The sequence below is a fragment of the Orcinus orca genome, chromosome 13 (genome assembly GCF_937001465.1).
Source record: "Orcinus orca chromosome 13, mOrcOrc1.1, whole genome shotgun sequence".
In the NCBI taxonomy this organism is placed as follows: Eukaryota; Metazoa; Chordata; class Mammalia; order Artiodactyla; family Delphinidae; genus Orcinus; species Orcinus orca.
This window is the reverse complement of record NC_064571.1, coordinates 73129411-73142153: the sequence shown is the minus strand read 5'-3', so window position 1 is coordinate 73142153 and position 12743 is coordinate 73129411. Positions and strand designations below refer to the sequence as shown.

The 12743-nt window shown below is 37.3% G+C and overlaps 1 protein-coding gene across 14 annotated transcripts in view; it reads right to left on the bottom strand.

Moving 5' to 3' along the window:
* The window catches only part of ITSN2 (intersectin 2), a 162014-nt gene that overhangs the window by 32774 nt on the left and 116497 nt on the right, over positions 1-12743 (bottom strand). For 13 of the 14 annotated variants that reach the window (XR_007470728.1, XM_033425280.2, XM_033425278.2 and 10 more), the window contains 4 exons: positions 11189-11234; positions 10987-11108; positions 9171-9267; positions 8550-8741 (listed from right to left, as the gene is read on the bottom strand). Coding sequence is in view for 13 of the 14 variants with exons in the window: in XM_033425280.2 (XP_033281171.1) it covers positions 8550-8741; positions 9171-9267; positions 10987-11108; positions 11189-11234 (457 nt within the window). In the remaining variant the exon portion in view is untranslated. Of the gene's footprint in view, positions 1-3355; positions 6850-8549; positions 8742-9170; positions 9268-10986; positions 11109-11188; positions 11235-12743 lie in introns of those variants that run through there. The other variant, XM_033425289.2, reaches the window with a different exon arrangement.

The window sequence follows — 12743 nt, the reverse complement described above, 5'->3', positions numbered from 1 at the left end:
AGCCAAAAATAAATAAATAGATAGATAGATAGATAAATAAATAATGGGCAAAGCATCTGAACACACATTTCTCCAAAGAAGACACACTCATGGCCAACGAGCACATGAAAAGATGCTCAACATCATTAGTCATTGAGGAGGTGCAATTCAAAACCATGAGATGTCACTTCATACCTACAAGGAAGGCTTTAATAAAACGCCAAATAATAACAAGCGTCAGTGAAAATGTGGAGAAACAGAAACCCTTGTACACTGCTGGTGGGAATATAAAATGGTACAGCCACTTTGGAAAACAGTCTGGCAGTTCCCCCAAAAGTCAAACCATTTGACCCAGCAATTTCACTCCTAGGTATATACCCAAGAAAGATGATGATGTATGTCCATGCAAAAACTTGTATGCAAATGTACACAGCAGCACTATTCATAATAGCCAAAAAGTAAAAACCCAAATGCCCATCAATTAACATGGATAAATAAAATGTGGTATATCTAAACAATGGAATATTATTTGGCCACAAAAAGCAATGCAGTACCGCTATGTGCTACAGCATTATGTACCTTGAAAAGATTATGCTAAGTGAAATAAGCCAATCACAAAAACCCCACACACTTTATGGTTCCATTTATATGTGTCCAGAGTAGGCAAATATATGGAGCCAGAACACAGATTAGCTGTGGCTGCAGGGCAGGCAGGGTACACAGGAAGATGCGAGGGTGATAACTAATGGGTTCTGGGTTTCCTTTTGAGGTGATGAAAATGTCCTATAATTGATTGTGGTAATGGTTGCATAACTCTGTGAATATACCACTGAATTGGTATAGTTGGGGGAACTGTATGGAATGTAAATTATATCTCAATAGAGCTGTTACCAAAAAAGTGATTATGTTCAGCTTTATCCTTCTAGATGTTATTCTTAGAGATTCTTATCCTTGTTTGTTAATTTCAGTCCTTGCCTCCTCATCTCTTCTGATTTTTCTTCTTGCCTTTTCATTGGCTCAAGTGGTGGTTGTACTGCAGGAACTTCCTTATTATGAAAATGGTGGCAATATTAGCACCCTAGTGTAGAGGTTAAGAGCAAGGACTCTGGAGTCGGACCACTTGGGTTTGAACCCAGCTCTACCACTGACAATCTGTGTAACCTTGAACAAGTTACTTAACTTCTCTGTGTTTTCATTTCCATGCCTGTAAAAAGAAAATAGTAATGAGGTAATACATTTGAGGCCTTAGAAAGGTGCCTAGACTAATAAGTACTCAATAAAGAGCACTGGGACTTCCCTGGTGGTCCAGTGGTAAAGAATCCGCCTTACAATGCAGGGGATGAGGGTTCAGCCCCTGATCAGGGAACTAAGATCTCACATGCCACGGGGCACCTAAGCCCACGCGCCGCAACTACTGAGCTCATGCACCTCAACTAGAGAGCCTGTGTACCGCAAACTACAGAGCCATTGTGCTCTGGAGCCCACGCGTCCTGGAGCCTGCACACCACAACTAGAGAGAAAAAAAACCTGCACCCCACAACTAGAGAGAAGCCTGCACGCCACAACGAAAGGTCCCGCATGCCTCAACGAATATTCTGCATGCCGCAGCTAAGGCCTGACACAGCCAAAAATAAATTAAATAAATAAACAAAAAATAAATCTTAAAAAAAATAAAGAGCACTTTTCCTCTTTACTTTTTACTGGTATGGGCAACGGTTATATAGCTAGAACTTCATTATTTTATAAAAATGGTAGCAATATTAGCACAACAATCTCTTTATTTTCCCAGAACCTTTGTTTTGTCTTCATGGGTTCCTTTCACTACCCAACCCTTAACTGCTGATACCCTCAAAGGTCTTATTTTCTCCCTGAATCATCTCATTTACTTTCAGTGGCTCAAAAACTATCAATAGGCATTCATGCCACCAGCTGATGTATATCCGATGCTGTATATCTTAATTATATCTCACTACCAGCTGGACAATTCTATCTGGATGTCCCACAGGTACTGTGCAGTCAAAACTAAACTCATCTTCCCCCAACTCCGATTCTTTACTGTAGCTGGTGGCACCATGATTCCGCCCTGTCACCAAGATACAAACTTGGAAGTCAAACTGACCTTCCACCTGACCACGCATCCCATCAACCCCCAACTCCTGCCAAGGTTCCCTCAGAAACAAGCCTTAACTCAGTTTCATGACTTTTTCTCCACCTTGGCTTCATATCAGAATCACCTGAGGAGTTCTTAAAACTCCCCACACCCAGGCCCCACCACAGGCCATTTAAATCGGGACTCAGGCATCAATAGCTTGTTAAAGGTCCCCAGGTGATTCCAATGAGCAGCCAAGCTAGGAATCTCTGGTTTAGCCCTCCGTCTGCTCTCAAGCGTCAGCATTCAGTGTCGCTGGCTTTCCACTTCCACTCCAGCAATAATGAACTTCTTATAAACGCACCTCTCCTCCTCCGCCTGGCTGCTGCTTGTCTCCATCACACTCTCCACCATCCCACCCTCCAATCTGGCTTACTCCTACTTATCTTATGACTCTGGCAGTTGCCTCCTCCAGGAAGTCCTCTCTAATTCACCAATCTACGGTTGAGTTAGGTATTCCTCCTCTGTACTCTCTTGGTGCCCAGTAATATCTATCAGTGTGCTCAGCAGGCTGTTTTATACTTATCTGCGTACGTGCCTGATTCCCTCACAGAGTTAGGCACTACCTGAGGCCAGGACCACCTGGCACTCATTTTCATATTCTCAGCACCTAGTACTCTGCATTTGCTTATGCAAATACTCAACATATGTTAGTTGAATGACTTTCCAGAGATGAGGAAAGATTTTGGAAAGAGACTGTTGATGTCAGACATTGATGGATGGGTTGGATTTTGATCCATGTTTTTTTTCACTCAAGGTGAAACCAACAACATGATTATTTAACTGTAAAACTCTGCTTAACTCTGGTACCCCCCAAGCAACCACTTCAGTTTCTTTCACTGCATACAGACTCTTACTTTGTAGTATAAATATCTTAGTCTACGTTTGCAGTGAGTATTGTAAATTCCTTCCAATCTTTTTGGAGAAAAAGTCAGAATAAAAATTATAAATAACATAGTAGTCTATTATTATCCTAGATTATATTTTCTTTTACTTTCAAATCAAAATTTCTTTTGCTTTTGAGATACATATGCTTATCTTGGATCAAACTATCTCAATCTTTACCACTTAAAATTTTCTTTTGTCCCCCTACTATAAAACAATTTGCTGGTCTGGACCCAGAGACTATGTTACGGAAAAAGAGACATTCCAAAGAAATTCAACCAGGACTATATATAAACAATTAGTTTTAAAGGATGCTTCAAAAGAAATACACAATACAAGTAATGTAGTTTGTGTCCTTTTAATAAACACACTTGCATAGTTATATTACAATTTTGTAAAAATAAAAACGGATGACCTCATGCCAAGCGTTTCCAGCATTTGCACAAATCTCAAGACCTTTAATACTATAATTTTCAAGACGCACAAAATAAAAATTTAAGGCAAAAAAACAGCACTTTGCAACAATTTAATAATTTATTACATTACAGTAGCATCACAGCAGCATCCAATAATGCCACTTCACGCAAAAGTCTCTCAGTATTTCCATTATAGATTCTATTTACAAGAGTTTATAACCTGGTAAAATTCATCCTAAGAAAATTTGGCAAATAAAGCTTTGGACTGAAATTGGCATTTCTTTCTCTACTTTTCCTCCCCCCAGTTCCTTTATTTTAAACTATCAGTATTCATATTATATTTTAAAACACTAAAATAGCAGTTACATTGTTTTAATAGTTGTATTATTTTAAAGTGATTCCTTAGGATAAAGTTTTAGAGGAAACTATACAACAGGTAGGGTGGATTTAGATTTTCAAGTGTTCTAAAAAAATCAGCTTTGGTCTTAGAACTGATTTTTTCATTGCTGAAAAACCTATCAGGTTTAATCATATACCTTAAAAATGATCAGCACATATTGCAATTTTTAAATAAATTTTCATTCTTTACCTCCTACAGGGTTCAGATTTGTTCATTCTAAAATTTTATGTTCCTGATAAACTCCTTCCAATGTTGCTTTCTATGTTGCTTTCTAAGTAAATGGAAAGCTGCCTCTTATACTGAATGAGAACAAATACGTGGCTGAATACGAGGTATTGCAAAGGACTGCATGCTCTTTTAAGGACAAGTTATTATTATATGTCATACCATTTCCTTTACTTTTAGTTTCTTCTCAAATATATGACAAAATACCTAAACAAAGAGGGGTATTTTTGTAAATACAGTAAATTTATTTCCCAGACACTTAGCTTAAATATGCCATTATGTGATTTAGTCCATAGGTACCTGATGAATATATTACTTGCAAACTGATTTACAGACACTAAGCTCTACTGAATGTCATTCTTAATAAACTATATTTATCAGTGTAAAAGTGAAGCAATTTGAGCTACAAAAATACTTTTGAAATAATTTATCAGTGTATTAAATAAACCCAAATTCAAAATTATAAGGAGAAAATGTTACACCAAATCATGTGACTAATTAAGTGGTCTAATTTCTAACCTCAGGGTTTAAAATGGATTTAAAGTAACTGCCCTTAATTTGAACCCAAATAACGGTTGCAAAAGCAAAAAGTTCAGAAAATAAAAGGCAAGACCAAGTAAACTGTACAATTTAGAAGATCAGTTGAATTCACAAGGACTCAGTCTTTACACTCTACCCTTCAGTGACTGCAGGCAAATCTGTTATGCCACCTGTAAAATGGTATTATTGCTTTCCTATATGTCATGTTTTATAAAAGTATCATGGTAGGGCTTCCCTGGTGGCGCAGTGGTTGAGAGTCTGCCTGCCGATTCAGGGAACACGGGTTCGTGCCCTGGTCCGGGAAGATCCCACATGCCGCGGGGCGGCTGGGCCCGTGAGCCATGGCCGCTGAGCCTGCGCGTCCGGAGCCTGTGCTCCGCAACGGGAGAGGCCACAACAGTGAGAGGCCCGCGTACCGCAAAAAAAAACAAAAAAACAAAGTATCATGATGATGCCAAATGCTAAAAGTTGAGGTGGTCTAATAGCTAGAAATCCCTGCCTCAGGGAGCACACACACATATCACCATACATCCCAATGATGTGAAGTATTTTGGAACACAGACATTTGAACCTTGTGACGTTCTAACTAAACTGTTGATTCTTTCTCAAGTGTTGCGAAGTTATGATTTAGGCAATGTATGACTAAAATCATTCATTTATAATGAATAGGCTCATTTACACAAATATTGCACAAAATATGCCTCTAACTTAAAACTCAGATATATAAAAACATATTTCACTCTTCTTAAAGAACTGTGTGAGGAAATAAGACTCTGTGATTGTATGTACACTTTTCCTGATAATACTTGGACATTCATAAACAGTAGATTGCACTGCAGTTTGTAAACATTTTAAATTGCATAAACTTCTCATTGATTTTCAAATATAGTTTAATACTGTCCACTAAAACTCCCTTTTGTTTCAGCTAAGCACTCTCACGTTTATTAGTTTATAATAATGTTTATTATCTTTAAAGTTTTCCATTCAAGGAAAAGAAGTAAAATCCTATGCCAAAGTAGCCAATGTGGTTGAATAATAGATAGTAGCCAGAGAATTCTGAATGGTAAAATCAACCCTCTAGCCACAAAACAGCTTCATGGACATAGAGGAATGCCAGCTCTCACACGTTTCCTTCACTGAATTCATTCTCAACTAGACAGAGACTGTCTGCCTGCTTCATGGGCATTTAAATTCTTCAAGGATTCCTTATGTTCTTTACTAAATACATTAAGAAGAGTGTCAACCAGTGTCCCTTTGTGACCTGGGACAAGCAGTCACCTAATTAAAATAGATAACATGAATTCTGACTTCACAATGTACAGATATAAATGCTCTAAGGAAGGGAAGGTTTCATATCTCATGGTCAATGAAGGGAGCCTTTCATTCCTCAAAAATAATCCATTTTTAGCTCATTAGTAAAGAAGTAACAACTGACCGCTGCAGCACATGAAGCTTCTTCATGAGCCCAGACCACAGAGATCCCAAGGGAACTCCCATGCACAGGACTCATTCTTGGGCAGCCGGAACAGATAAAACATACCCTGCTCTGCACATATGTCTGGGGCAGGCCACTTTCCTCTTCTGTGAGATAATAAAAGCTCCCTCAAAGTGTTATTGCTCCCACCCCAAAATACACAGAAAATAGAGAAAAGGATATTTCCACTTCTTGGCCTTTAAACAAATTTAAATATTGGTACTCATAGTGGCATATTAGAAAGTAATAAACAGTGCACATTAAGGGACAAATCACATATTGAACCAATTAAGAGCTCACTGTGATTAGGATTAGATCAAATATAATAGCAAAACATAAGCAATTCTGAATTCTGTAATGAATATACATGTTGCAATAACATTAGAAAAGCATGGCAGCCCATTCCAAACCAGCGAGAAAAGTCTGTGCAAATAGTGGGTCTTTGTGTGTTTGAACTCCCACCATGTAAGGGCAAACTCAACATGCATGCTAATGACCTACAATTACCAAATTAAAAAAGAAGAAAAATGCTCAAGGATGCCAGAGTGAACAGCAGGGAAAGCCACACAAAGACCCACTATCCTTTAACTTGTTACAAGTAAATTTTAACTGTAAATTAGAAACACGAAGAAATAATCACAAGTGGCTCTAACATTCGAACGAAGTTAACGAATTGTGTAGGAGATATTTGATCAGGGCTGCCTGCCCTGCCTCCACGCTAGAGTCAAACTTGGATAGTGGGTCTCTGGGGTGCTTTCACACTGGAAGACAACATTGGGTCCTATAAAAAGAAAAATGAGGAATAAAATGAACATAAAGCAAATCAAGTGGGTGAGAAAAAATTCTACCGATTACACGCAACATCAACAAATTTGAACTATTAAAATTCTCAACCTTTAGAAAATATCCTAACTACATAATAAAATGCAAGTGATATTTATAAGGGCTACAGAAACACAAATGATAGTCTAAAACTTAACCAGTTTTCACTGACTCATACACTCCTGGCTGTTCTTCCTTTAGAACAGCTTCTATCTGTTCTTTGTATTCCTTATTATATACGACTTAATTGGAAAAAAGTTCCGCCACTGAAAAACAAGATAAACAACAACAAAACCTTTGGAAAACTATCACTTTACATTGTAGACACTATAAAAGCCAAATGTACTGACAAACCAGAATGCCTCCAGGGATCACTTAGTCAAAGATCTTCCAGACCCAGTAGGTTTGAAAAGTACCTTCCTCTCTCAGGTCCAGGAAAGACACCTCAGGTATTTCTAATTAATCAGATAAACTGGCAAGCACTGAAAACTGCCAAACCATCAGCAGAGTTTAAAAATGGTCATTCATTTAGGTAATCCAAGTTGTTATAATTTTCTTTACTACCTCTCCTGAAACCCTGAGATACTTTTAGGAATATTCAAACCATAAAAAACTGGACTCCACCTCCAAATTGGGAAATTCAGTTGCTTTATCTAAAGAAAAGTCTTCTCCCAAAATCAGAACGATCTTATAAGCTCTGAAGCGAAAATAATGCACTAATATTTTAAAATTATAGATATAGTACAAAGTAAATTCACAATACTTGCGCTGAATCATAAACACATCTCAGCTTTTTACCATTTACATGTTCTTAGAAGCTAAGTTAAAACGAAAGGCTAAAGCTTTTAGATAATTTCACAAGAATGATAAAAATATAAATCATGATATATTTTATTTAAGAAGACAAAAAAATCAAAAGGGTGGGGAAAAGTGACATCTATTTTATAAAAGTAAAAAATATTTCCAAGTACTGTTTATTCTCTAATTATTAATGCTATGTTTATTCTCAAATATAAGAAGGGCTAGGTAACTACCAAGAGATAATTTTATGTAATACCGAATCTCATACATTGAGATCTGGACGCTTGCTGTAAAAGTAGTGAAATACATCTTAATTCATATATCTCTTGCAGTATGAGTTATCTACCTAAAAAAATCACCTAATGAGTTTTGCAAGCACTTTATTTATAAAATAAATTTTATAATTTTCTTTTAAATTTTCTAAGCTGGATGATATGTAAAAAGGTAGGAAATAAATGAGAAGGTTGCAAAATTAATAGCACCTGTACACTAAAAGGGTCATTTTGAATAGGTGAATAGGGTAATTGCCAGCTACTCTTTGTTAAGCTGAAAAAGGCTGGTGTAAAGGGAAGTTGCAGTATAGACTGTTATCATACCAAAGAACCCATGAGGGAATTAGAACTTTTTTCAGATAAAATCTAATAGTAGGGTCTGAAGCTAGGAAGAAAGTATTTGAAAAAAAGCAGTATAACTTCTTAACTTGTGAAAGTTTCCTGTTATATTTTCTTACTTTAAACGTTAATATAACATTTGCTAAGAGTGCTAAGTTTAAGATCTGATTCAGAGCAGTAATGAATGCCATCTTGCACATTAAAGCTTATGCACTAGTTAAGAAGTAAATAATTTGATATTACTCACACTGCTGACTTGGATCCGTGTCTGTTGTCATCTTAACATAATTTGAAGGAAAGAGACCAGTCACCCCATTGATTTCTCCTTGCCACCAGTCAGGATCATCTTTGTTCAAAACATTAATAAGTTGCCCCTTGGAGAAATTTAGCTCATCCTCATTATTTGCTATATAGTCATACATGGCGATCACCTGACACACTACCAGAAAAAGAACAAGGAAGTAACAAATTAAACAAAATAATTATTCCTACAAGGATCATATGTTAAAATTCAGCTAAAATTTCCCTTTAGCTGTTTTCTCCCACCCTCCTTCCCTCATTCCTTGTTTTACAAAAACAAGAATTTCCCAAATGCAGTTAGAAATCCAAGCAGCTGGTTTGCTTTAAAGTATGATGGTATAGCAATTAAAATATGTCAATGAGTGAGGTAGTTCAAGTATCACCGAACAGCTGGCTGTTTCTACACAGAACTTTTTAGAAAGGACGTTCTCATTGCAATATTACTTTTAGGCAGAGGTAAGGAAAGAACAAATTTTAAAATATTTTTCAAAGAATCAGCTAATCTAAGAAGTGCTAAGTTGTAACAAAACTTCTCTAAGATGAAATACAAGTTAACCCATTTCCATACCAGGATGAAAGGCAGGTGTAGTTCTTTCACTGCTTGGACCCAAAAGTTTAACATGGCTGGCAGGGAACCATCCCTTCTGTCGCTTTTTTCCTCTGGCCTATAAAATTAGCAAAAAGAATATAAAAGATGAGACTAAAGACAATTATTGAGACATAAACTAAAAATAAGAAAAACCCTGGCTGTGTAGTAAAGAATTTAAACTTGCCCAAAGAGAGGTCTGGTCTTTGCCTTTGGCTCCTGGAAGGTAATGAGGTAATCTCTAAACCTCTGGAAGGTCTTGACTGTTAAGAGTGTCTCACTTTACGTGGGGGCCTTAACCAAGCCAGATAGCCTAACGATGTGATTTACGGTGGGCCCTCCGGGTCATAGTATGAACTCAACCTCTGGAGGGACTGGGGACTGAGTTCAGCCATGTGGGCAGTCAACTGTGTCTACGTGATGGAGCCCCAGTAAACACTCTAGAAACCAAGGCTCAAGTGAGCTGCTTTGCTTGGCAATACTCCATGGCTATTGTTGCCAGGAGGATTTAATGATGTCCACGACTCCATGGGCAGAGGACAACTGCAAGCTCTGTGTTTGGAATCCGCCTGAACTCTGCCCCATACATCTCTTCCCTTGGCTGATTTTAATCTAAATCCTTTTGCTGTAATAATCCATAACCATGAGTATAATAGCCTTCTGTGAGCCCTCATGGAGAATTACTGAACTCGGGAGTGGTCTTGGGGACCTCCAAACTTATGACTGATGTTAGAAGTGAGGGTGTCTTGTGAACACCTGAATTCTGCACTGGCCTTCCACGTCAGTATTAAACAGCTGGAAGATTCAATATGCATCTCAACACTATTTGTAGAAGTCTATTTGGAGACCTTTCAGGCTCAAATTTCTCTGCATATTTCACACAAATAATATTTATAAACTAAAAAAACCTTTCTAATGTTCTCCTAATAAGTTCAAGTCAACACTTAATGACATAGCTCACAGTAAATACCTCTTGGGGCTTTGCTAATAATTAATCAGGAGATCATGAACAAAATTTGTGGAAAGCCACATCTCCCACTTAGTTGGGTCAATCTTCAAAGCAAATCAGAAGGTGAAATTTCAGGGGGTTAGTCAAGAAGATACTGAATTTTCAACCTCCACTTTTCTTTAGAAACTGTAAGACCCTGATTTGCAAGAATGACGCTAAGTTAATCCTCCATATTACAATCATGTATCAATTTCACGTAAAAATCCAGCTCTTACACCTGTCATCATCTTGTAATCCTAAAATGCTTTTTAGTTTTAACTAGTAAGGAAATTTTAGGAGTGAGAAAAGAACTCCTCTTTCTGTATCAAAACATGCAATTACTATCTCTGTTAACATTTTATGAAAAAACCAGGCTCATTCACTCCTGCAGCTCCTTTCCTTGCACTGCTGTTTCAAAAACGTAAGACTGTGGGGGCGGGGGGGACTGTCCAGTGGATAGTATTTTCTTAGCGCTCAGTCTGGAAGTTATGCCGCAAGCCTGGGGTTATCCCAGGCAAAGATGATGCTAAGCTTTCCTTTAAGAAGGTGTCCTGTGGTTTATTAAAACAGCTATTATTGGAAAACAATTATGTCTTTAGGGAAATTACCCTTCATATTGTTACTTGTAACATCAACTGTGCTAAAAATAAACAGGCAAAAGAGAGAAACATAAGATACTAAAATGGTAATAATGACTACCTCCAAGTGGTATGATTATAGGTGATCTAAAATTTTTATTAACCTTATTTTTCTAATGAGCATGCATTACTTTTATAATAAAATTAATAAACGTTATTTAAAGGTTATTACCTGTAACTCTCCTTGCCACCAGCCACTTGTATTTTTCTTTAGAATTAATATTAACTGTCCTGGTGCAAGGCTAAGCTGTTCAGAACCAGAAGCCACATATGCTGAAGTTACTTGAGCAATCTCTGAAAAGAAGAAAAATAAGAAACTGAATTCAAGACTACTAAACACTTTAGTAGTTTTTCAGCTTCATTATTATACATACCAGGTTTCTTGTTTGATGTTCCAGATTTGCTAGCACTCCCAAAATCCTGTAAGGAAAAGATATACTGTTTTATCATTTTCCAACAATCTAGATGTAAAAGTACAAAGGCTATTAGGAACTAGAGATTTCTAATTCCCAGGGTCCTTGTTTCTTTCAAGTAAGAGCAAAATAATGATTAACCTTACATTAATCAAATAAATTAAGAACCCAACACTTATGGGGAGATCTGGTTCTGACAGAATACATTATATACAAGTAGCTGATGTTGGCATCCACTGACTCAACAGGAATAGCTCATATTCTGAATCTTTCCTGAATATTAAACATAAACACAAATACATTTCATTTATCAATGTGGTTAGAATCAGTGTCTACCACATAAAACAAATGTGCTCTGGGTATGTTAAGGCATATGTGAGTTTAGCTCCTGCTGCATACAAGGTAATGATATTTTAAATTTTTTGCTATGTTCCTCCTGAACTTGACCTAAGAACAAAAAATGCATGATACCCCAGCAACTCTGACCTGTTTGACTTTATAGGATGAGCAAGATGAGGGAAGCAGTTAAATTTCCTTTTCTCTTAGTGAACACAACTGTAGTAAAAGCACCCAAGCAGAGTTGATGGTAGTCAACAGCTAACATTTTTTGAGTACTTACTATGTAACAGGTAGTGTTGCAAGAATTTTACATATATTCACTTAGTTGATTTTTGTAATAACACTATTAAGTAATTATGATTATCCCCATGTTACAGAGAAGGAAAGTGAAACACAGAAAGGTGAATGAAGTAACTTATCCAAGGTCACCTAGCCTCTAAGTGGCAGAGCCAGAAGCCAACCTAAGCAGTCTCAGTGGTTCTCAACGTGTGGTTTGTGGATCCCTGGGGGCAGTCCTTTCGGCCCCTTTCAGGGGTCTGGAAGATAAAAACTACTTTCATAACAGTACTAGGACATTATTATTTGCCTCTTTTGCTGTACTGACATTTACACTGGTGGGTAAAATTGCTGATGTCTTCGCACAAATCACAGCAGTGGTGCCAAATAATACTAGTAGTCGTAATACTCTTCACAGCCACATGCTCACAGGAAAACAAGGCCAGTTTCACTTAAGCATGTCCTTGATCAAGCAGTAAAAAGTTTACTAAATCCTAATCCTCAGACACACATCTTTTCAAGAGTCTGGGTGACGAAATGAAGTGTGCCCAAAGCACTTCTGCTGCACACTGAAGTACAAGGGTTGTCTCACGGAAAAGCCTTAGGTGATTAAATTGTGTCAACTAGATTTTTCATGGAACAGCGTTTTTATGTGAAAAAATGACTAATGACAAATTATTCAGACTTGAGATTTAGCAGACATTTGCTCAAAGATGGATGAAGTAAACCTGTCTCTTCAAGTTAAAGAGCTGACAGGATTTCTGCCAACAATAAAACTCAAGCTTTCAAGGGAAAACTGGTATCTACCACCATGAGCTTGACCGCTTCAAAGTACTTAAGGACGTTCCTATGTTAACACATGTGATTTACTTTTTAGTGAAGTACGGTTGATTTACAATGT